Here is a 25,967-nt window from a genome sequence, read left to right on the forward strand (position 1 = left end):
TGCATGCTTCACCTCTGCATGATTTTTGATTGTCTTTTCTCTTTTCTGAACAAGAGTTGATATTTCTTATAATTGACACGTATGCAGACACCAAACTTAATGTTTGGTCATATACTTCATCTCAGTGACTAAGTATATGATCTCAAAGTGCTTGAAAGGTTAACTTTTGTGTGCTGTCAAGCACACCAAACTTAGAAGTCTGACATACGTTTCAAAACAATGCATGCATCTGTCAAGTATGTTCAAAATCATGCTGAGGTGATCAAGATTTATTGAATTTAAAAGCAAGTAGGAATCTTAAATCATGGGTTGCCTCCCATGAAGCGCTCTTTTAGTGTCACTAGCTTGACATTGAACCCCTTCTTTTATGGTGGTTGATGACTGTAGTGCCTTAGCCTGTCTCCTCTGACTGTGAACTTCTTCTTTGTCCCTTGGTGCTCAATTTCCACATGCTCAAGAGAGAGTACTTGGTTAACAGTGTAGTGATCCTCAGTTCCCAGCTGTTGATATGTTAGTTGCACCTTGTCACCTTTGGAGAGTCCTTCGGTTGGGATCTTTTTATTCTTCCACCCTTTGTGAGCTTTCTTCTTGTTTTTCTTCCTTTTTCTTGTCGACCTTTCTTCCTTAATAGCAGCTTTGGTGGCGGTACCTTCCTTCTTGTTTATCATCCTGGTTCCATTTTGAATTTCTTCTTCTCCCTGCACATGCTCATTCTTCTGTTCCCTAGTGTTGTTGGTTGTTTCCCCTGGGAACCAGTCACTGACTATCTTGTCCCTTTCTTCACTGATTTGTGGTTCTGGAAACACTTTCAGGGTTATGCTGTCCTCATGCATCCTGAGAGTTAGTTCTCCCTGCTCTATATCTATGATGGCTCTAGCAGTGGCCAAAAATGGTCTTCCCAAGATGATTGAACTGTTTTCTTCTCCTTCAGTGTCCAGTATTACAAAGTCCGCAGGAAAAATGAACTTATCAATCTTAACTAAAAGGTTTTCAATCACTCCCTTGGGATATACTACTGACTGATCCACCAATTCTAAGGATATCTGTATTGGTTTCACTTTCTCTATGCCAAGCTTTTTCACTAAGGATGATGGAATTAAATTTATGCTTGCTCCTAAGTCACACATCCCCTTGTTGATAAATAGACTTCCAATTGTGCAAGGTAGGAAGAAACTTCCAGGGTCTTCCAGCTTGGGAGGAAGTCCTTTTCTGATGAGTGCACTGCACTCTTCAGTGAGAAGCACAGTCTCCTTTTCTTGCCAACTCCTCTTCTTATTGATGAGCTCTTTCAAGAACTTTGCATACAGAGGCATTTGTTCCAATGCTTCAGCCAAAGGGATATTGATCTCCAGCTTCTTGAAGACTTCAAGAAATTTTGGGAAGTGTTGGTCCTTAGTCTCTTTGCTGAATCTTTGAGGATATGGCAGTGGAGGTATGGAGTTCATGTCCTGTCTTTGTTCCTTGGTTGGCTCCCCCATTGCTTCCTTCCCTTTTCTTGATTGTTGTGGCCGGTCTTCTTTTTCTTTGAGCTCATCTGAGGCTTGCTTGCTTGCTGTCACTTTTTCATCATTGGCCTTCTCTTCCTTGTTTTGTTTCTCGTCACTTTCCTTTGGTTTCTTGATTGCTTCTTCATTTTTCACCAGGGTCTTGCCATTCCTTAGCTGTATTGCCTTACACTCCTCTTTTGGATTAGGAATAGTGTCACTAGGTAGTGAGCTTGATGGCCTTTCAATGGTGATCTTTTTGGAGAGTTGACCAATTTGCCTTTCCATATTCTTCAGAGAGGCTTCCTGGTTCCTTGTGGTCATCTCTTGGTTCTTCATCAATTTTTCCATTAGGAGCTCCAGGTTGGTAATTCTCTGAGAATCTTGTGAAATGAGTTGAGTGTGGGGTGTTGATGGTTGAGGGTAAGTGTTTTGGTTAGAGGTTTGGTTGTGGGATGGGTACTGGTTAGAGTTGGGGTAGGTATTTTGTGGTTTTCTGTATGTGTTTTGGTTAGAGGCCTGGTTGTTGTAGTTTGTGTTTTTCCAATTGTTTTGGGTGGAGTTTCTTTGCCATGGCTGCTGAGGTTGACTGTGGTTATCTCCCCACCTAAGGTTGGGATGATTCTTCCAAGAGGGGTTGTAGGTATCACCATATACTTCATTTGGTCCAAAATTTTGGTTGTGCATGTACTGGACTTGCTCTTGCTGTTGCTCCTCTTGAGTTTCTTCATTTTGCTCCCAAGTGGTTGATGGTTGGCTTGTGTTGACTGCTGCAACTTGGAGATTATCAATCCTCTTGGTCATTTGCTCAAATTGTTGTTGAATTTGATGCTGCATCATTTTGTTTTGAGCTAAGATTGAATCCACTCCGTCCAACTCCATTACTCCTCTTCTTTGTGATGGTTGGCGTTGTCTTTGATGAGCAAAGAAGTATTGGTTGTTAGCCACCATGTCAATGAGATTTTGGGCTTCCTCTGCAGTTTTCATTAGTTGCAACGAGCCTCCGGCTGAATGATCAAGTGCCTCTTGAGCCTTTAAAGTGAGCCCTTCATAGAAGTTCTGCAGCTTGTCCCACTCAGTGAACATCTCTGGTGGACATTTCCTCAGCAGAGCCTTATATCTCTCCCATGCTTCATACAGATTTTCAGCATCCATTTGTGTGAATGTCTGCACCTCAGTCTTTAACCGGATGATCCTTTGAGGGGGATAAAACTTGGCAAGAAACTTGCTCACCAAGTCATCCCAAGTGTTAATGCTTTCCTTCGGGAATGTTTCTAGCCATTGAGTGGCCTTGTCCCTGAGAGAGAATGGGAATAACAACAGCTTGTATATGTCAGGGTGCACTCCATTGCTTTTAACTGTGTCACAGATCCTCAAGAAAGTGGATAAATGTTGGTTCGGATCCTCCAATGGTCCTCCTCCAAAAGAGCAGTTGTTTTGGACCAATGTGATGAGTTGTGGCTTCAGTTCAAAGTTGTTTGCATTGACATTAGGGGTAAGAATGCTGCTCCCACAATGTTTAGCATTTGCAAATGTATAGGAGGCCAGTACTCTCCTCTGCTGTGGGTTATTGTTAACCCCTCCTTCTTGATTAGATGGATCTCCTTCCATCTCGTGATATTCTTCCTCAGATTCTTCCTCTCCAACAATGCCTTTCCCTCTTTCAGCTCTTCTCAATCTCCTTAGAGTTCTTTGGTCAATTTCAGATAAAACATGAACAACTCTCCCTGTACCTGACATACAAACAACATAACAGGGAACACAACCAGTGATACTTCAATCTATTGCTAGAATGAAGTTTTAGTTAGCTTAAGCAAAAATTCAAACAGTTAGTGTGTTAGTCAAAGAATTAAAGAATAGAAGGGAAAAAGTGCTTGATCTAGATTACCGCCTCACTTAATCATTGTCAACCTATTTCAATCCCCGGCAACGGCGCCAAAAACTTGATGAGTATTTTGGTGAAAAATAAATTAACCACCAAAACACACAAATCTAACCGGCAAGTGTACCGGGTCGCATCAAGTAATAATAACTCACATGAGTGAGGTCGATCCCACAGGGATTGAAGGATTGAGCAATTTTAGTTTAGTGGTTGATTTAGTCAAGCGAATCAAGTATTGGTTGAGTGTTTGTGATTAACAGAAACTAAATTGCTTAGAATGTAAAAGGGAAAGGGAAAATTGCAGTAAACTAAAGAGCAGGAAAATAAAGATACTGAATCTTAAAGAGCATGTAAAATAAGGTGCAGAAACTTAACTTGCAAGAAATGTAAATAACAGAAGCTTAAAGTGCAAGAAATGTAAATTGCTTGAATCATAAAAGGGATTGGGACGTGGACTTGCAGGAATTAAACAAGAAACAAGTAAATGGCATTAAACATAAAAGAGAAAATTGAAGCGCAGTGAAGTAGATCTTAACAGAAAAGTAAAATGACTTGAGAATTTAAAGAACTAGGAAGCAGTGCTTAAGTGCAGCAAATTAAAAGGGGTTGAGATCTCAGGAGTGGAAGAGACTAGATAACAAGTCTAGATCTCAAATCCTTCCTTGATCCAACAAGAGCAATTGCAAAAGAAACAAAGAAAAGTAAATTGCAGAAACAAAGTAGATGAAGAAGCAGTAGACAGAAATTCAAACTCAATTATGCAGAAAGAAAATAAACAAGGGATCTCAAGGTGAGATTGAAACAGAATTTCTTCAATTCTCCACCAAAGATCCAAAGCAAGAAAATTAAAGAGTGTTCAAGCAAGAACCAAGAAGAAGAGAGATCAATTCTCCTCCCAAGTTCTCTGAAATCTAAATTCAAAACTAAAAGCTCAAAATGAAAATGAAAGGAAAATTCAAAAGTAAAATTCAGCTCCCCAATTACATCAAACTAACTCCTATTTATACACTTTCTATTCTTGGATATTGGAATTTGGATGGGCTTTTGATTTGGTGAAGATTTGAATTAAATTGGATTTTTGGTTGAATTTTCAGCCCATGAAGAAATTGCTTCCAGGGGAGTGCTCAGCTCACAAAGTGAGCTGAGCTTTGACACTTAGTGTGGGGAAGCATTGATAGCGTGCTGCTGTCTTGGGGTGCATCAGGGGAGAGCTCAGCTCACTTTGTGAGCTGAGCATTGGTGCCTTAGTGCCAATTTGTTGTGCTGCCCCTTGGACCGTGTCATGCGCTCCACTCCTTCCCTGGCCGTGTCAAGATGTGCCCCCATGCATCAAGAAGTAGCGCTCAGCTCACTTTGTGAGCTGAGCTTTGGTGTATCCAAGGAAGGGTCCCTGGTTCGAAACCCATGGGAAGCATGCGCTACCCCTTTTCTTGGTTGCCTTGCTTCCTTGCTTCCTCAAGGTGTGGGGTTCGAAGCTTGGGGAGTGCATTTGGCCAATTTTGGCTTATTTTCCATGAGAGTAGCGCCTCCACCCTTTCCCTTTGGTCATGGGTTCAAGTCTTGGAGCATGCATTTGGAAATCATTTTTCTTGAATTTCTCCTCTAGCGCTCTCGATAATGCTCACTTTGTGAGCTGAGCTTGGTTCCTCATTTCCTTATTTCTTGGCCTTGTGTTGTGCTCAGCTCACAAAGTGAGCTGAGCTTTGTGCCTTGGTCCCTTGGAAGTGAGTGTAGCGCTCTCTTAGTGCTTGGTGCTCTTGGAATGAGTTCCATGGTTTGTTGCACTACACTTTCTCCTTTGATGGCCACACTTTCTATTCCTTGAACCACGCTTCTTAGGTCACGCTTTTCTTCTTTTCTTCTTTTCTTCACCTACAATTAATCAAAACAACCAATCAAAGTATCACCAAATTCACAAGGTTTACAAATCATAAAACTGCAATTAAATTTGGCCTAAACCTCATGATTTAGCATCAATTATATGGTGGTTGTTTGATTCAAAGAAGTTATGCATTTCCATTCCAAATTGCTTTCTTAGGATGCAAGAAAGTGCATAAAACCAAATGAAAATAAGGAAAAAGACTATTAAAAAGGGTATATGATGACTTGTCATCACCCTACTCTTTTTATTTCTAATTTTCGTAATATCGGAACCAACCTAATTAAATTGTATATATTTTTATTCCTATCTGAAAGTTTTAGATTCTAGCAAGTAAATAATCATTTTTTACTACGAAATTTCAAACACTAATAAATTACTCATGAAAAATGAAACTCACATCATACCTATAAGTGATGGACTATGGTTAACAAAATTAACAAGATCCTAAAAATTTTTTTAAAATTTCTAAACGACCACTTCTATTATAACTTAACTTGAACCAAATTCTCATTATTATTAACTTATGTATTCAATACATATGTTAAAAATTTGAATGAAAATGACCGAAGAACACTACAACAAATTCGGGCTGAGACAACCCTTTAAAAATGTTGCTTATAATAAGGAAAATTATTGCCTTTTATCAAAGGCAATACTTTCCGACAAAATGCAACACTTTTTGGGGTTGACTATACGGCCGTTACCTTTGGTCTAAGGTAACGCTTTTGTGTATCAAAGGAACCCTTTTTATGGTAACCTTCAAAAAACATTGCCTTTTATACAAAAAAAAAGCAACTCCATAAAAGGGTTGCCTTAAAGGACCTAAACACAACGCTTTAGATAAGACTTTATGGCAACACTTTTTACGAGTTGTATTTTCTAATACATAAAGCAACACTTGTCCAGATTTGTTTTAAGTTGCCTCTTGATATACCTAAAGCAACACTTGTTCAAATATTTTTTAAGTTTCTTTTTTCATAGACCTAAAGCACCACTTATCTAAATTTTTTGGTATTGCCTTTTGGTATGCGAAATTGCTATTCAGGTTGTGAATTATTGTTCGAAATTGATTCCCTGGCAATGGCACCAAAAACGGATGTACAGGACCATGGTCTAAACATATCTTCATAACTTCGCATAACTAACCAGCAAGTGCACTAGGTCGTCCAAGTAATACCTTACGTGAGTAAGGGTCGAATCCCACGGAGATTGTCGGTATGAAGCAAGCTATGGTCACCTTGTAAATCTCAGTCAGGCGGATATAAAACAGTAATGGGTTTTCGAAAATAAATAATAGAATAGGGATAGATGTACTTACGTAAATCGTTGGTAGGAATTTCAGATAAGCGAATGGAGATGCTTTTCGTTCCTCTGAACCTCTGCTTTCCTGCTATCTTCATCCAATCAGTCTTGTTCCTTTCCATGGCTGGCTTTATGTGATACATCACCATTGTCAACGGCTACTTTCGGTCATCTCTCGGGAAAATGATCCAATGCCCTGTCACGGCACGGTTAATCGTCTGGAGGCATCACCCTTGTCAATGGCTTCATCTTATCCTCTCAGTGAAAATGATCAACGCACCCTGTCACGGCACGGCTATTCATCTGTCGGTTCTCGATCATGCTGGAATAGGATTTACTATCCTTTTGCGTCTGTCACTACGCCCAGCAATCGCGAGTTTGAAGCTCGTCACAGTCATTCAATCATTGAGTCCTACTCGGAATACCACAGACAAGGTTTAGACCTTCCGGATTCTCTTGAATGTCGCCATCATTCTAGCTTACACCACGAAGATTCTGGTTAAGAGGTCTAAGAGATACTCATTCAGTCTAAGGTAGAACGGAAGTGGTTGTCAGGCACGCGTTCATAGGGAATGATGATGATTGTCACGTTCCTCACATTCAGATTGAAGTACGAATGAATATCTTAGAAGCGAAACAAGATGAATTGAATAGAAAACAGTAGTACTTTGCATTAATCTTTGAGGAACAGCAGAGCTCCACACCTTAATCTATGGAGTATAGAAACTCTACCGTTAAAAATACATAAGTGAAGGTCCAGGCATGGCCGAATGGCCAGCCCCTCTGATCTAAGAACCAGGCGTCCAAAGATGGTCAAAAAGACGTCTAATACAATAGTAAAAGGTTCTATTTATAATAAACTAGCTACTAGGGTTTACATGAGTAAGTAATTGATGCATAAATCCACTTCCGGGGCCCACTTGGTGTGTTCTTGGGCTGAGCTTGAGTGTTTCACGTGTAGAGGTCCTTCTTGGAGTTGAACGCCAGTTTTTGTGCCAGTTTGGGCGTTCAACTCTGGTTTTGGATCCTTTTTTGGCGCTGGACGCCAGATTTGGGCAGAAAGCTGGCATTGAATGCCAGTTTACGTCGTCTATTCTTGGCCAAAGTATGGACTATTATATATTGCTGGAAATCCCTGGATGTCTACTTTCCAACGCAATTGGAAGTGTGCCATTTCGAGTTCTGTAGCTCCAGAAAATCCATTTTGAGTGCAGGGAGGTCAGAATCCAACAGCATCAGCAGTCCTTCTTCAACCTCTGAATCTGATTTTTGCTCAAGTCCCTTAATTTCAGTCAGAAAATACCTGAATTCATAGAAAAACACACAAACTCATAGTAAAGTCCAGAAATGTGAATTTAACATAAAAACTAATGAAAACGTCCCTAAAAGTAACTAGATCCTACTAAAAACATACTAAAAACAATGTCAAAAAGCGTATAAATTATCCGCTCATCACAACACCAAACTTAAATTGTTGCTTATCCCCAAGCAACTGAAAATCAAATAGGATAAAAAGAAGAGAATATACTATAAATTCCAAACTATCAATGAAACATAGCTTCAATCAAATGAGCGGGACTTATAGCTTTTTGCCTCTTGAATAGTTTTGGCATCTCACTTTATCCATTGAGGTTCAGAATGATTGGCATCTATAGGAACTCAGAGTTCAGATAGTGTTATTGATTCTCCTAGTTCAGTATGATGATTCTTGAACACAGCTTCTTTATGAGTCTTGGCCGTGGCCCTAAGCACTTTGTTTTCCAGTATTACCACCGGATACATAAATGCCACAGACACATAATTGGGTGAACCTTTTCAGATTGTGACTCAGCTTTGCTAAAGTCCCCAATTAGAGGTGTCCAGGGTTCTTAAGCACACTCTTTTTTTTGGATTTGGACCTTGACTTTAACCGCTCAGTCTCAAGTTTTCACTTGACACCTACACGCCACAAGCACATAGTTAGGGACAGCTTGGTTTAGCCGCTTAGACCAGGATTTTATTCCTTTAGGCCCTCCTATCCACTGATGCTCAAAGCCTTGGGATCCTTTTTATTTGCCCTTGCCTTTTGGTTTTAAGAGCTTTTGGCTTTTTCTGCTTGCTTTTTCTTTTTTTTTCTATTTTTTTTCGCCTATTTTTTTTCTGCAAGCTTTGTTCTTTGCTGCTTTTTCTTGCTTCAAGAATCATTTTTATGATTTTTCAGATTATCAAATAACATGTCTCCTAGTCATCATTCTTTCAAGAGCCAACATATTTAACATTCTTAAACAACAACTTCAAAAGACATATGCACTGTTCAAGCATTCATTCAGAAAACAAGAAGCATTGTCACCACATCAATATAATTAAACTAAGTTCAAGGATAAATTCAAAACTCATGTACTTCTTGTTCTTTTGAATTAAAACATTTTTCATTTAAGAGAGGTGATGGATTCATAGGACATTCATAACTTTAAGACAGAGTTACTAACTACTATTGATCATGTAATGAAGACACAAACATAGATAAGCACATAACATAGAAAACGAAAAACAGAAGAAATAAGAACAAGGAATGAATCCACCTTAGTGATGGTGGCGTTTCCTTCTTGAGGAACCAATGATGTCCTTGAGCTCTTCTATGTATCTTCCTTGTCTTTGTTGCTCCTCCCTCATTGCTTTTTGATCTTCTCTTATTTCATGAAGCATGATGGAGTGCTCTTGATGTTCCACCCTTAGTTGTCCCATATTGGAACTCAATTCTCCTAGGGAGGTGTTGATTTTCTCCCAATAGTTTTGTGGAGGAAAGTGCATTTGAGGCATCTCCGGGATCTCATGTTGATGATCTTCATACGCCTCTTGAGCTCTATGAATGGGCTCTCTTGCTTGCTCCATCTTTTTCTTAGTGATGGGCTTGTCCTCTTTAATGAGGATATCTCCCTCTATGTCAATCCCAGCTGAATTGCATAGGTGGCAAATGAGGTGAGGAAAGGCTAACCTTGCCATAGTGGAGGACTTGTCAGCCACCTTATAGAGTTCTTGAGGTATAATCTCATGAACTTCCACCTCTTCTCCAATCATGATGCTATGGATCATGATGGCCCGGTCTATAGTAACTTCAGACCGGTTGCTAGTGGGAATGATTGAGCATTGAATGAACTCCAACCATCCTCTAGCTACAGGCTTGAGGTCCAATCTTCTTAGTTGAACCGGCTTGCCTTTGGAGTCAATCTTCCATTGAGCTCCTTCTACACATATGTCCATAAGGACTTGGTCCAACCTTTGATCAAAGTTGACTCTCCTTGTGTAGGGGCGTGCGTTCTCTTCCATGTTTGGCAAGTTGAACGCCAACCTCACATTCTCCGGACTAAAATCTAAGTATTTCCTCCGAACCATTGTAACATAGTTCTTTGGATCCGGGTTTTTACTTTGATCATGGTTCTTGGTGATCCATGCATTGGCATAGAACTCTTGAACCATTAGGATGCCGACTTGTTGGATGGGATTTGTTAGAACTTCCCAACCTCTTCTTTGAATTTCATGTCCGATCTCTGGATACTCATTTCTTTTGAGTTTGAAAGGGACCTCAGGGATCACCTTCTTTTTGGCCACAACATCATAGAAGTGGTCTTGATGGGCTTTGGAGATGAACCTTTCCATCTCCCATGACTCAGATGTGGAAGCTTTTGTCTTCCCTTTCCCCTTTCTAGAGGATTCTCCGGTCTTAGGTGCCATCAATGGTAATGGAAAAACAAAAAGCTTATGCTTTTACCACACCAAACTTAGAATTTTGCTCGCCCTCGAGCAATAAAAGAAAGAATAGATGAAGAAGAAGAAGAAATGGAGGAGAGGGAGAGTGGGAAGTGTTTCAGCCAAGAAGGGTATAGAGGGGTGTGTTGTGTGAATTTGATGAAGAGTGGAGGGCTTTATATAGGGAAGGGAGGGGGGGAAAGGTTTCGGCCATATGGGTGGGTTTGGGTGGGAAATTGGTTTTGAATTTTGAAGGTAGGTGGGGTTTATGAGGTAGGTTTATGGGGAAGAGTGGATGGATGTGAATGGTGAAGAGGTGATGGGGAAGAGAGATTGAGGTGATTGGTGAAGGGTTTTTGGGGAAGAGTGTTTGTGTGAAAGAGAGAGGTGAGAAGAAGTGAGAGGAGGTAGGTGGGGATCCTATGGGGTCCACAGATCCTGAGGTGATCCTGTGGGGTCCACAGATCCTGAGATGATCCTGTGGGGTCCACAGATCCTGGGGTGTCAAGGATTTGCATCCCTGCACCAATTAGGCATGCAAAATGCCTTTGCACACAACTCTGGGCGTTCAGCGCCAGGTTGGTGCCCATTTTGGGCATTCAACGCCCATTTACTAGCCATTTCTGGCGTTGAACGCCAGAACCATGCTTGTTCTGGGCGTTCAGCACCAGAATGCTGCCCATTTTGGGCATTCAGCGCCAGAACCATGCTCTGTTCTGGCGTTGAACGCCAGGCAGATGCTCCTCCAGGGTGTGATTTTTCTTCTGCTGTTTTTGATTCCGTTTTCAATTTTTATATTTATTTTGTGACTCCACATGATCATGAACCTAATAAAACATGAAAAACAAAAACAAAATTAGATAAATAAACATTGGGTTGCCTCCCAACAAGAGCTTCTTTAATGTCAATAGCTTGACAGTGGGCTCTCATGGAGCCTCACAGATGTTCAGAGCATTGTTGAAACTCTCCAACACCAAACTTAGAGTTTGGATATGGAAGTTCAACACCAAACTTAGAGTTTGGTTGTGGCCTCCCAACACCAAACTTAGAGTTTGACTGTGGGGGCTTGGGTTGACTCTGCTTTGAGAGAAGCTTTTCATGCTTCCTCTTCATGGTTGCAGAGGGAGATCCTTGAGTTTTAAATACAAGGGAGTCCTCATTCCATTGAAGGACTAGTTCACCTCTGTCAACATCAATCACAGCTCTTGCTGTGGCCAGGAAAGGTCTTCCTAGGATGATGGATTCATCCTCTTCCTTTCCAGTATCCAGGACTATGAAATCAGCAGGGATGTAAAGGCCTTCAACCTTTACTAACACATCCTCTACTTGTCCATAAGCCTGTTTTCTTGAACTGTCTGCCATCTCTAATGAGATTTTAGCAGCTTGCACCCCATAGATTCCCAGTTTCTCTATTACAGAGAGGGGCATGACGTTTATCCCTGAACCAAGGTCACACAGAGCCTTAAAGATCATGGTGCCTATGGTACAAGGTATTATGAACTTTCCAGGATCCTATCTCTTCTGAGGCAATGTCAGTTGATCCAGATCACTTAGTTCATTGATGAACAAGGGAGGTTCAACTTCCCAAGTATCAATGCCAAATAATTTGGCATTTAGCTTCATGATTGTACCAAGAAACTTGGCAGTCTGATCTTCAGTAACATCCTCATTCTCTTCAGAAGAGGAATACTCATCAGAGCTCATGAAGGGCATAAGGAGGTTCAATGGAATCTCTATAGTCTCTAGATGAGCCTCAGATTCCTTTGGTTCCTCAGAGGGAAGCTCCTTATTGATCACTGGACGTCCCAGGAGGTCTTCCTCCTTGGGATTCACGTCCTCTCCTTCCCTTACAGGTTCGGCCATGGTGCTTATGTCAATGGCCTTGCACTCTCCTTTTGGATTATCTTCTGTATTGCTTGGGAGAGTACTAGGAGGGATTTCAGTGATTCTTTTACTCAGCTGGCCCACTTGTGCTTCCAAATTTCTAATGGAAGACCTTGTTTCATTCATGAAACTCACAGTGGCCTTAGACAGATCAGAGACTAAGTTTGCTAAATTAGAAGTATTTTGTTCAGAGTTCTCTGTCTGTTGCTGAGTGGATGATGGAAAAGGTTTATTATTGTTAAACCTATTTCTTCCACCATTATTAAAGCCTTGTTGAGGATTTTGATCCTTCCATGAGAAATTTGGGTGATTTCTCCATGATGAGTTATAGGTGTTTCCATAAGGTTCACCTAAATAATTCACCTCTGCTATTGTAGGGTTTTCAGGATCATAAGCTTCTTCTGCATAAGAAGTCTCTTGAGTACTGTTGGATGCAGCTTGCATTCCATTCAGACTCTGAGAAATCATATTGACTTGCTGAGTCAATATTTTGTTCTGAGCCAATATAGCATTCAGAGTGTCAATCTCAAGAACTCCCTTCTTCATAGGCGTCCATTATTCACAGGATTCCTTTCAGAAGTGTACATGAATTGGTTATTTGCAACCATCTCAATGAGTTCTTGAGCTTCTGCAGGCGTTTTCTTTAGGTGAATGGATCCACCTGCAGAAGTATCCAATGACATCTTTGATAACTCAGATAAACCATCATAGAATATATCCAGGATGGTCCATTCTGAAAGCATGTCAGAAGGACACTTTTTGGTCAGTCCTTTGTATCTCTCCCAAGCTTCATAGAGGGATTCACCTTCTTTCTGTCTGAAGGTTTGAACATCCACTCTGAGCTTGCTCAGCTTTTGAGGAGGAAAGAACTTGGCTAAGAAAGCCTTGACCAGCTTATCCCAAGAGTTCAGGCTATCCTTGGGTTGAGAATCCAACCACACTCTAGCTCTGTCTCTTACAGCAAAAGGGAAAAGCATGAGCCTGTAGACTTCAGGATCTACTCCATTAGTCTTAACAGTATCACATATCTGCAAGAATTCAGTTAAGAACTGAAAAGGATCTTCAGATGGAAGTCCATGAAACTTGCAGTTCTGCTGCATCAGAGAAACTAATTGAGGTTTCAGCTCAAAGTTGTTTGCTCCAATGGCAGGAATGGAGATGCTTCTTCCATGTAAATTGGAATTAGGTGCAGTAAAGTCACCAAGCATCCTCCTTGCATTATTATTATTTTCGGCTGCCATCTCCTCTTCCTGTTCGAAAATTTCTGAAAGGTTATCTCTGGATTGTTGTAATTTAGCTTCTCTTAATTTTCTCTTCAGAGTCCTTTCAGGTTCTGGATCTGCTTCAACAAGAATGTTCTTGTCCTTGCTCTTGCTCATATGACAAAGAAGAGGGCACAGAAAAATAATAATAATAGAGATCCTTTATACCACAGTATAGGGATCCTTGTGTTAGTGGGAGAAAAGAGGGAGACAAAGAATGTAATGTAATGGAAGAAACACAACTGTAAGGAGGGTATAGATGTGAGATGAGATATTAGTAGATGAATAAATAAATAGAATAAGATGGGAGAGGGAGAATTTTCGAAAATAATTTTTGAAAAAGAGTTAGTGATTTTTGAAAATAGTTTTTGAAAAGGATTAGTAGTTTTTTCGAAAATTCAAAATAAAAATAAAATAATTAGTTAATTAAAAATTTTTTTTGAAAAAGGGGGAAGATATTTTCGAAAATAGAGAGAGTTAGTTAGGTAGTTTTGAAAAAGATAAGAAACAAACAAAAAGTTAGTTAGTTAGTTGAAACAAATTTTGAAAAGGTAAGAAGTTAGGAAGTTAGAAAAGATATTTTGAAATCATATTTTGAAAAAGATAAGATAAGAAGATATTTTTGAAAAGATATGATAGAAATTAGTTTTTGAAAAAGATTTGATTTTTAAAATCACAATTAATGACTTGATTCACAAGAAATCACAAGATATGATTCTAGAACTTAAAGTTTGAATCTTTCTTAACAAGCAAGTAACAAACTTGAAATTTTTGAATCAAAACATTAATTGTTTTTGTTATTTTTGAAAATTTGATTTAAAATTAAGAAAAAGGTTTTTGAAAAATATTTTTGAAATTTTCGAAAATAACTAAGAAGTTTGAAAAAGATTTGATTTTTGAAAAAGATTTTTGAAAAAGATAAGATTTTTAAATTGAAAATTTGATTTGACTCATAAAAACACTAGATTTTAAAAATTTTTGAAAAAGTCAATCCAAATTTTCGAATTTATGAGAGAAAAAGGGGAAGATATTTTTTTGATTTTTGAATTTTTATGATGAGAGTGAAAAACATGAAAATTATGCAATGCATGAGATTTTTAGATTAAAACAATGAATGCATGCAAGAATGCTATGAATGTCAAGATGAACACCAAGAACACTATGAAGATCATGATGAACATCAAGAACATATTTTTGAAAAATTTTTAATGCAAAGAAAACATGCAAGACACCAAACTTAGAATTCTTTAATGCTTAGACACTAAGAATTCAAGAATGCATATGAAAAATAATATACAACACAAGACAAAAAATCATCAAGATCAAACAAGAAGACTCACCAAGAACAACTTGAAGATCATGAAGAACACTATGAATGCATGAAATTTTCGAAAAATGCAAGATGCATATGCAAGTGACACCAAACAAGAACAAAAAATATTTTTGATTTTTTATGATTTTATGATTTTTTTTTTTGGTTTTTTTGAAAATTATTTAGTAAAAGAAAAATAAGGATTCTAAAATTTTTAATATGAATTCCAGGAATCTTGCATTCTTAGTCTAAAGCTTCAGTCCAGGAATTAGACATGGCTCACTAGCCAGCCAAGCTTTCAATGAAAGCTCCGGTCCAAAACACTAGACATGGCCAATGGCCAGCCAAGCTTTAGCATGTAAATCAGGAACAGCAGCAGGTGGATTAACAACAACTAGCTTGCTCTTGATAACAAATTGCTGCCTCAGTCCAAATAAATTTAGACATGGCTTTACAGCCAGCCAGGCTTCGCATGCTTCGTGAAACACTAGAATTCATTCTTAAAAATTCTGAAGAAAAATATATTTTTGAAAACAAATTTTTTTTTTCAAAAACAGGTGAGAAAATTTTGAAATATTTTTGAAAAATTTTTGAAAAGAAAACAAAAAGAAGATTACCTAATCTGAGCAACAAGATGAACCGTCAGTTGTCCAAACTCGAACAATCCCCGGCAACGGCGCCAAAAACTTGGTATGCGAAATTGCTACTCGGGTTGTGAATTGTTGTTCGAAATTGATTCCCTGGCAATGGCACCAAAAACGGATGTACAGGACCATGGTCTAAACATATCTTCACAACTTCGCATAACTAACCAGCAAGTGCACTGGGTCGTCCAAGTAATACCTTACGTGAGTAAGGGTCGAATCCCACGGAGATTGTCGGTATGAAGCAAGCTATGGTCACCTTGTAAATTTCAGTCAGGCGGATATAAAACAGTAATGGATTTTCGAAAATAAATAATAGAATAGGGATAGAGGTACTTATGTAAATCGTTGGTAGGAATTTCAGATAAGCGAATGGAGATGCTTTTCGTTCCTCTGAACCTCTGCTTTCCTGCTATCTTCATCCAATCAGTCTTGCTCCTTTCCATGGCTGGCTTTATGTGATACATCACCATTGTCAACTTCGGTCATCTCTCGGGAAAATGATCCAATGCCCTGTCACGGCACGGCTAATCGTCTGGAGGCATCACCCTTGTCAATGGCTTTATCTTATCCTCTCAGTGAAAATGATCAATGCACCCTGTCACGGCACGGCTATTCATCTGTCGGTTCTCGATCATGCTGGAATAAGATTTACTATCATTTTGCGCCTGTCACTACGCCCGGCAATCGCGAGTTTGAAGCTCGTCACAGTCATTCAATCATTGAATCCTACTCGGAATACCACAGACAAGGTTTAGACCTTCCGGATTCTCTTGAATGCCGCCATCATTCTAGCTTACACCACGAAGATTCTGGTTAAGAGGTCTAAGAGATACTCATTCAGTCTAAGGTAGAACGAAAGTGGTTGTCAGGCACGCGTTCATAGGAAATGATGATGATTGTCACGTTCATCACATTCAGATTGAAGTACGAATGAATATCTTAGAAGCGAAACAAGATGAATTGAATAGAAAACAGTAGTACTTTGCATTAATCTTTGAGGAACAGCAGAGCTCCACACCTTAATCTATGGAGTGTAGAAATTCTACCGTTAAAAATACATAAGTGAAGGTCCAGGCATGGCCGAATGGCCAGCCCCTCTGATCTAAGAACCAGGCGTCCAAAGATGGTCAAAAAGACGTCTAATACAATAGTAAAAGGTCCTATTTATAATAAACTAGCTACTAAGGTTTACATGAGTAAGTAATTGATGCATAAATCCACTTCCGGGGCCCACTTGGTGTGTGCTTGGGTTGAGCTTGAGTGTTGCACGTGTAGAGGTCCTTCTTGGAGTTGAACGCCAGTTTTTGTGCCAGTTTGGGCGTTCAACTCTGGTTTTGGATCCTTTTCTGGCGCTGGACGCCAAATTTGGGCAGAAAGCTGGCGTTGAACGCCAGTTTACGTCGTCTATTCTTGGCCAAAGTATGAACTATTATATATTGCTGGAAAGCCCTGGATGTCTACTTTCCAATGCAATTAGAAGCGCGCCATTTCGAGTTCTGTAGCTCCAGAAAATCCATTTTGAGTGCAGGGAGGTCAGAATCCAATAGCATCAGCAGTCATTCTTCAACCTCTGAATCTGATTTTTGCTTAAGTCCCTTAATTTCAATCAGAAAATACCTGAATTCACAGAAAAATACACAAACTCGTAGTAAAGTCCAGAAATGTGAATTTAACATAAAAACTAATGAAAACGTCCCTAAAAATAACTAGATCCTACTAAAAACATACTAAAAACAATGTCAAAAAGCGTATAAATTATCTGCTCATCACCTTTTCAGATATGTAAAGCAACATTTATCTAAATTTATTTGAAATTGTCTTTTTAAAAAGATATACAGCATACTTTAATAAAATTTAATTATTTAAACTAAATTTAATAAATAGAAAGAAAAGATAAGCTAATAAACTAATATATTGCATATATATTAAATTAAAAAGTTGTTTCAAATCCAACTAAATAAATTTTAAATTCATATACTTACAGTTGCCAATTCAAATCAAAATACACATAATAACTAAACCAAAAAAAAACAAATAAATGCCTAATTTCATCAGCTTCCGTTCTCTTCGTCAGTTCTTCCATAATGCCGATGTATGTCAGGGTTGATCTCCATAGTCTTCTTACTATCCATAATGCCTATGTATGTCAAGGTTGATCTCCATAGTCTTCTTACTAGATATGTAGCCAGTCATACCGTTATCTCTCAAGGCCTGAGCCTTCATAATCCTCTCCACATATTTGTAGTCTAACTATACTCACCAGTGACCAAACAACAAGTAACCTATTAAGCTAAACATCTTCGTATCATATAAAATACCAATCAAAGAATAAAACCATATTCAATTCTAAAGAAAACAATGACATAGTGTAAATGTAACACAATATAAGGACCAAATGAACATCACGACTTTCATCATTCTCAATCTGAATAAGGTAATAACATTCATCAACAACCAAATTATCATAAAACATAAAGGCAATAAAAGGATAAATAAAAAATTAAAATATACCAGAGAAAGGTTAGAAGTAGCATCTTCCAATATAAGTTATTTTTTTCCATTGTAATATGGTAATCCTCATCATGTGCAACTGTATTTATCTGCAAGTAAATAAATTTTTTTAAGGGCTTCAATATATTATAATTTGAGATTTTGCAATACTTTTTTAAATTAAAAAATAGAAAAAATGAGACTTAATCATCCATTTATCATTCAAATTATAAAATAGATTTTCTAAATCTAAACAATTTAATAGTAAATAACTAGCAACAAACCTATGGCTAGTTGAAATCAATGAACATGCCAATTAATCACCATGCCATGACTAATAAACTCCTCTAAAAAATTAGCTTACATTCAAAACACAATTACATAAGTCCTATATAAAACTTGCACATACCTCGAATTCTAAAAGAATAACACCCCTGACAATAACATCATGAGTTGGAAGAGGGAATTGAGACAACTTTGGTACCATGTAGAAAGAACAATAATAATTTAACTCAAATTTGAACTTCAACACTGAAATATAAGAATGAAAATAATATTTTCTTTTCATGTAAATAACCATGATAACTGTATTTTGAAAGATACTACAACAAAAATATTAGAATACCTCAAAAGGTTTAACACCCCATAAAAACACTCGCAGTCAAAATTGAGGCAAGCCATAAGCTCTAGCAGCAAGAATTCCCAAGCTCCGCCACATATTACATCAGCATCTCCCATCAAGACAACAATAATGATCTATATGACATCAAATAGCACTCAAAAGAAAACTAAAGAAAAAAAAAAGAAGACACCTTAAAACTAAAATTTTAATAGTGTCACAAACTCAAAAGAAAAGCCACTACCTAAAAAATGAAGATGCTTATTACCATATATTGATAAATGATAATTCAACCATATGAATATATGATCTATGAGGTGCCTAATACTATTCTCACATACATCATCATATAATTACTAGTCATATTATTTAACTTAGGTACCTAAATTCTAGCATCAATTTCTCTGAATGTTATGACTTTACCTATAGTATTTCCATACCAGACCAGCTTTTGAACTGGATCACCATGTTGGTTGATGCCAAGGCATCTTAGGCTAGTTTCACTAGCATTTTTCTGTTATTTTTAGTTGTTTTATGCATTTTCTTGAGCCTTAAGTAATCATTTGGGCCAAATAGTCATGCTTGTCTTAAATCATTCAAACATGAAGATTTTGATGCAAATTCCATGAGTTTTTAGTTATATTCCTTGAATGCTATGAATGAAAGATTTCTCATGAAATTTTGCAAGACTTTGATGCAGTTGTTTGGATGATTTCAGGGAAGAAGAGGCTAGGCAAGGAAGCAACAAAATCAATAAAGGAAGCTTGAATATCACATGTGGAGTTTAAGTTCCAGTTTAAGCTTAAACTGGAGCTTAAACGCCAAAACCATGAGAGTTAAGGAAATGCTGAAAGTGGCGTTTAACCTCCAGTTTAACCTTAAACTGGAAGTTAAACGCCAGAATTAGAAATGCACCAGGGAGCATTTCCACGTTTAAGCTCCAGTTTAACCTTAAACTGGAGCTTAAACGTGTTCGACTATTTTTTCTCCTCCAGGGTTGTTTTCTCATTTCCACGTTTAAGCTTCAGTTTAACCTTAAACTGAAGCTTAAACGTGCTCGAGCTTGTGCCTCCAGGGAGTGCCAGCGTTTAAGCTCCAGTTTAAGCTTAAACTGGAGCTTAAACGTGTTATGGAATAGCTTGACCATGCCTTCTTCAAACATAAATAACTTGAGCTACAAAACTCCAAATGAGATGATTCAAAATGCATTGGAAAGAAGACATCTAGAGCTTTCCAAGCATATATGGCATGCATGGTGGATACTAAAAATTGAGGAAGAAAACAGCCCCGTAATGTGCATAGAAGAGCATAGTACCAACATGCAATCAGGCCAGCTGACCTCTTCACCTTCCATGGAGTATAACTCGAGTTGTAGAACTCCAAATGATGCGCTTCCAGTTGCATTGGAAAGTAGACATCCAGAGCTTTCCAACGATGTATAGAAATATGGGGTGGACAATGCAACTGAGCTCCCAAAATTGGCATTTTCGAGCACGTTTAAGTGACTTAAACGTTGGCTTAAACGCTGTCAAACCAACCAGCAACCTTGTCACCTTCAATCAAGCATAACTTGAGCTATAGAGATCCAATTGAGGTGCTTCCAGTTGCGTTAGAAAGCTGACATCCATAGCTTTCCAACGAGGTATAATAGTCTATATTTGGCATCAAATTGGCAAGGTTGACAAGAGAACAAAGTGACGACTCAAGAAAGGGGGATTGAAGGGGAATCCAGCCCCTGAGGGGGGAGTTTTTACACATCGGGAGAGAACTTTGGATCATTTTTCTTTTAGTTTTGTAATTGAATTCAGAGCTATGACTCACTAAACCCCTTTCATTGGGTTAGGGAGCTCTATTGTAATTCAATGAATCAATAATAGTTTTATCTTCTTCTTCAATCTTTTCTCTTGAATTTTGTTAGAAAGCTTCTCGATCTAATTCCATTGGGTAGTTGTCTTGGGAAAGAAACTACCCATAATTGGAATCCTTCGGAACCTTGGGAAAGGAATGGAGGATTCATGCTAGAGAAGCTTTCTCACAGTGAATTGGATTGGGGTTTGGATGGATATTGTGACATGTAATCCTACCAAATTGTGGTTCATGAAACTGTGTGGTATAATCAGTGATCGAGCATCATCTCTTCTTATGAATATTTAAACCAAGGGATTGGGAATTTGTTCGTTTTTAGAGAGAATTGGTGAGCCAAGGGATTGGGATCCAATCATATAAGATTGCCAAAAAAAATTCAATGAATGCATTGGTTGAGGAAGGAATAAAAATGTTTTGATTCGGAGATCTCAATATCTCCTAACACCCAATGAATTCCCCATTTCTGATTTACCACTTTCTCTTTACATTCTGCAATTAAATTCATGCAATCACCCCCATCCCTTTTAATTTCAGCAATTTAGCTTCTCGCTCTTTAATTCATGCAATTTTACATTCCGCAATTCTCATCTAAATCTTGATTCCGCTCAACTAGAACATACTTCTAATCCGAATTGCTCACTCAACCAATCCTTGTGGGATTCGACCTCACTCTATTGTGAGTTTTTACTTGACGATAACCGGTGCACTTGCCGGAAGGAATTTTGCCGATCGTGCAATTTCCTAAATCGTAGCATAACAAGTTTATGCGCATCAAGTTTATGGCGCCGTTGCCGGGGATTGGTTTTCGATTGACAATTCTCAAATTGGAAGTTAACTAGATTGAGCAATTTTTCTTTTCTTTTGTTAATAGTTTTTGTTTCAGTTTATTACTGCTAATTTCTGCAAATTTTAATTTGTTTTCTTTGCTTATTCACTTGTTAGCATACTAACCACTAGCTGTTTGTGATATTGCCTCACTATGGAATTTCCACTATCTTTGGATGAGTATTGTTTGAGACTGAGCACATTGCAAAAAAGAAAGGAGTATCCATCATCTTTTGGTCAATCAAAATTCATGAGAAACTCTCCACCACCACAGAATGATTCATGTTATTATGCTCATGGTGGGTGGGAGTATCAGGAACAGGAAACGGGGTACTTCCCAGAGCCACAAAATGGTCCATGTTTTGGTGAATTTGATCACTACTCAAGTTGTGGCTGGGAAGATCAAAACCAAAGAGATTTCACTTATTCACACCCCATTCATCAAGAGCCATCACCTCTGAATTATCCAACCTCACCTCCTAGTTTTACATATCCAAATTCTTCATCACTTGAGCATTTCTCAGCACAAAATTCCTTCTCAAATTCATACAATTCATTTCACTATCCACAAGACTCATTCCACTACACACAAGAGTCATACCACTACCAACACTCCAACCAAAGACTCTATCAGCTCACACAAAACACATACTCCCAGCCACCATATCACAGCCAAGATAATCAACCTCATCAACCCAATCCGAACCAATCACTTCATGATCAGTTAACCAGGATAGAAGGAATGCTTGCAACTATGGGCAGAGATGTGGCCGATTTGAAAAGCTTTAAGGAAGAAGTGATATCCAACTTACAAAATCAAGGTGCTGCCATTCAAAAGCTAGAAGCACAAATTGGATATCTATCAAAGCAAATCCCTACCCACAATTCTTCTAGTGATACCATGGCAAACCCAAGGGAGGAATCAGAAGAACAAGAAAGGGAGAAAGTCAATCAAGGGAGATCACACTCCAATGAAACAGAGAGTTGCAAAGAGGAAGGGTTCATTGAACCACAAATTCAGGAAGCTTTTGATGAACAGGATACTCCAACTGTCCAACAACAACCAAGTTCTGAGATCAAGGATGTGAAGGCAGTAGAAACAAGCACCAAAATGAGGATTGTGACCGAGAAACAAAGGACCATATCCATGAAGAAGAGAAGGTCGAAGAACAATCCAACTCCTGAGCCAACAAGCAAGTTCACTCAAGCCAATCACAAGGGAAAGCTTGCTGGAAAGAGGCATTCACAACAAGGGGCACTAACTAGCTCCTTTATCCACTTGAAGTCATTCCTCTTAACAAACTGGAGGAAGAGGAAGAAAGTCAGGAACAGCATGTCAAGCTAATGACAGTAAACGAGCGTTTGTTGGGAGGCAACCCAACCAAAGGTAGTTTTTCTTTTCTAGTTATTTTAATAAAAAAGTTAAGTAGATTTATCTGTATTGCAAGGTGCTAAGTTTGGTGTTGCACACCAAAACAATTCAAGGGTGAATGTGAGATTCTAAGTTTGGTGTTCCACCAAAAACTTCATTAAAAGCACATTTCTACCTCAACATGACTAGTCACTAGCTCCAACCAATCAGGGAAACTACTTAAACAATAGTTTAATTTCTAGTTCATAGTTTCTTTTTCTAGTTCATAGTTATTTTCTTAATAAAAGCACATGAGGTTTTCTGCATATGATCCAAATTGCTGCATATGGCAAGGAACTAAGTTTGGTGTTCACACACCAATCTAAGTTCAGAGGCCTACAAACATACATGCATGCTAACCAATTCTCAAAGTGCTTGGGGAACAAGCAACTTCTAATAGCTTTGTAGGAAGACAATCAATCTCATGGAAGGAATATACATCATCATCAAAGAGAACACCAAGGCTAGGAAGGATGATGAACAACAAAGAAGATGCTAAAAGGTTGTATTGTCACTTAATTGCTTGTACTTTGAATTGCTGATATTGGAAGTTTGCATGCACCCCTGCTTTAAGTTTGAGTCATTGCAGTTTTTGTTTGTCTGTTTGTTTAATTTCCAAATAAGTGATAGTCTAAGTGTCTGGATAAACTTCACTTGCTTAAATGTATGCTTGCCATGCTTGTTCTGTTTCCAAAAATAAAAGAAAAGTTTGAACAAAAGTAACTTGGCTCAATTAGTGACAAATCAAGTAGAATTAAAGTGGTGGTATGCATGCTTGATTGTTTAGTCAGATCACTAGAAATAGAGTGTAGAATTATCAATTTTTGTGTAGAAATTGAAAACTTTCTATGGATCTTGATGAATAAATGTCTTTGGCCATGAAAAAGAAAGAAAAAGAAGAAGAAAAAGCCACTGAAAAAGGGCAACCAAAAAGCAAAAAAATTGAGAAAATAAGCTAGGCACCAATGGTTTGAACTTCTGAGACAAATGCCTGTGGTGTTTATGTATTAAGGATATGCTTGGATGAATAGGTTCTGAGGAGTGTTTCAACACTTGGTAACTTGGGTTAACTAACCCGGGATTATCAACCAAAAGTCCATTATCAAGAGCAACCTAAATACAAAACATTTAGTCACACAAAGAGGTGCTGGGCACCAATGTCTCAAGAAGAAATGTGAACTAAAATGCCTGTAGTGGATATGTGTAGTGCACTGATAAGAAAAAGAAAATGCCAAAGGCTTGTGCAACACATGACACTAAGCAAACAAGGAGCAAAGGAGCTCTAAGAAAAAGAAAAGAAAAACAAAGAAGAGAAAAGTGCCAAGGACATAAGAATAACAAGAGGCCATAGCAGTGTTTGATGGATGCAATGAAAAAGTGATAATCTTACTTGATAAAAATGAAAAAGTGATGCTGCAACTTTCTGCATAAAACCCTTCTGATGAACTTCAAGTGCTTACTAATATAGCCAATGTAATTGCTTTCTGTTTCATACTTTCTTCTCAAGTAACTCAGGACTTGCTTAGGGACAAGCAAGTATTAAGTTTGGTGTTGTGATGCCAAGGCATCTTAGGCTAGTTTCACTAGCATTTTTCTGTTATTTTTAGTTGTTTTATGCATTTTCTTGAGCCTTAAGTAATCATTTGGGCCAAATAGTCATGCTTGTCTTAAATCATTCAAACATGAAGATTTTGATGCAAATTCCATGAGTTTTTAGTTATATTCCTTGAATGCTATGAATGAAAGATTTCTCATGAAATTTTGCAAGACTTTGATGCAGTTGTTTGGATGATTTCAGGGAAGAAGAGGCTAGGCAAGGAAGCAACAAAATCAATAAAGGAAGCTTGAATATCACATGTGGAGTTTAAGTTCCAGTTTAAGCTTAAACTGGAGCTTAAACGCCAAAACCATGAGAGCTAAGGAAATGCTGAAAGTGGCGTTTAACCTCCAGTTTAACCTTAAACTGGAAGTTAAACGCCAGAATTAGAAATGCACCAGGGAGCATTTCCACGTTTAAGCTCCAGTTTAACCTTAAACTGGAGCTTAAACGTGTTCGACTATTTTTTCTCCTCCAGAGTTGTTTTCTCATTTCCACGTTTAAGCTTCAGTTTAACCTTAAACTGAAGCTTAAACGTGCTCGAGCTTGTGCCTCCAGGGAGTGCCAGCGTTTAAGCTCCAGTTTAAGCTTAAACTGGAGCTTAAACGTGTTATATGGAACAGCTTGACCATGCCTTCTTCAAACATAAATAACTTGAGCTACAAAACTCCAAATGAGATGATTCAAAATGCATTGAAAAGAAGACATCTAGAGCTTTCCAAGCATATATGGCATGCATGGTGGATACTAAAAATTGAGGGAGAAAACAGCCCCGTAATGTGCATAGAAGAGCATAGTACCAACATGCAATCAGGCCAGCTGACCTCTTCACCTTCCATGGAGTATAACTCGAGTTGTAGAACTCCAAATGATGCGCTTCCAGTTGCATGGGAAAGTAGACATCCAGAGCTTTCCAACGATGTATAGAAGTATGGGGTGGACAATGCAACTGAGCTCCCAAAATTGGCATTTTCGAGCACGTTTAAGTGACTTAAACGTTGGCTTAAACGCTGTCAAACCAACCAGCAACCTTGTCACCTTCAATCAAGCATAACTTGAGCTATAGAGATCCAATTGAGGTGCTTCCAGTTGCGTTAGAAAGCTGACATCCATAGCTTTCCAACGAGGTATAATAGTCTATATTTGGCATCAAATTGGCAAGGTTGACAAGAGAACAAAGTGACGACTCAAGAAAGGGGGATTGAAGGGGAATCCAGCCCCTGAGGGGGGAGTTTTTACACATCGGGAGAGAACTTTGGATCATTTTTCTTTTAGTTTTGTAATTGAATTCAGAGCTATGACTCACTAAACCCCTTTCATTGGGTTAGGGAGCTCTATTGTAATTCAATGAATCAATAATAGTTTTATCTTCTTCTTCAATCTTTTCTCTTGAATTTTGTTAGAAAGCTTCTCAATCTAATTCCATTGGGTAGTTGTCTTGGAAAAGAAACTACCCATAATTGGAATCCTTCGGAACCTTGGGAAAGGAATGGAGGATTCATGCTAGAGAAGCTTTCTCACAGTGAATTGGATTGGGGTTTGGATGGATATTGTGACATGTAATCCTACCAAATTGTGGTTCATGAAACTGTGTGGTATAATCAGTGATCGAGCATCATCTCTTCTTATGAACATTTAAACCAAGGGATTGGGAATTTGTTCGTTTTTAGAGAGAATTGGTGAGCCAAGGGATTGGGATCCAATCATATAAGATTGCCAAGCAAAATTCAATGAATGCATTGGTTGAGGAAGGAATAAAAATGTTTTGATTCGGAGAT

At 38.3% G+C, this 25,967-nt stretch overlaps 1 protein-coding gene and 1 non-coding gene across 2 annotated transcripts; one reads left to right on the forward strand and one right to left on the reverse strand.

The window, feature by feature from the left end:
* Positions 1-365: 365 nt before the first annotated feature.
* LOC148576600 (uncharacterized) lies at positions 366-18,358 on the reverse strand. The gene is made up of 4 exons (XM_088502756.1): positions 18,281-18,358; positions 17,717-17,806; positions 17,577-17,631; positions 366-3,217 (listed from the first exon to the last, which is right to left on the reverse strand). Exons 1-4 carry the CDS (start codon positions 18,356-18,358, stop codon positions 366-368), a joined length of 3,075 nt encoding a protein of 1,024 aa, XP_088358882.1.
* LOC148576601 (small nucleolar RNA R71) lies at positions 12,902-13,005 on the forward strand. The gene has a single exon (XR_015903356.1). It is a non-coding gene; the product is annotated as a small nucleolar RNA R71 (small nucleolar RNA).
* Positions 18,359-25,967: the final 7,609 nt, after the last annotated feature.

The sequence above is a fragment of the Arachis ipaensis genome, chromosome B1, assembly GCF_059453495.1.
Source record: "Arachis ipaensis isolate K30076 ecotype BB chromosome B1, ASM5945349v1, whole genome shotgun sequence".
Lineage (NCBI taxonomy): Eukaryota > Viridiplantae > Streptophyta > Magnoliopsida > Fabales > Fabaceae > Arachis > Arachis ipaensis.

Excerpts from the sequence above, each read along its gene's own strand:
- LOC148576600 (XM_088502756.1), bottom strand. The coding sequence starts at position 18,358 with ATGGTACCAAAGTTGTCTCAATTCCCTCTTCCAACTCATGATGTTATT. Across the intron at positions 17,807-18,280 it reads TTATTCTTTTAGAATTCGAG|ATTGAGAATGATGAAAGTCG; the intron begins GTATGTGCAAGT and ends TACCTTATTCAG. Across the intron at positions 17,632-17,716 it reads TTTCTTTAGAATTGAATATG|TTAGACTACAAATATGTGGA; the intron begins GTTTTATTCTTT and ends TGGTGAGTATAG.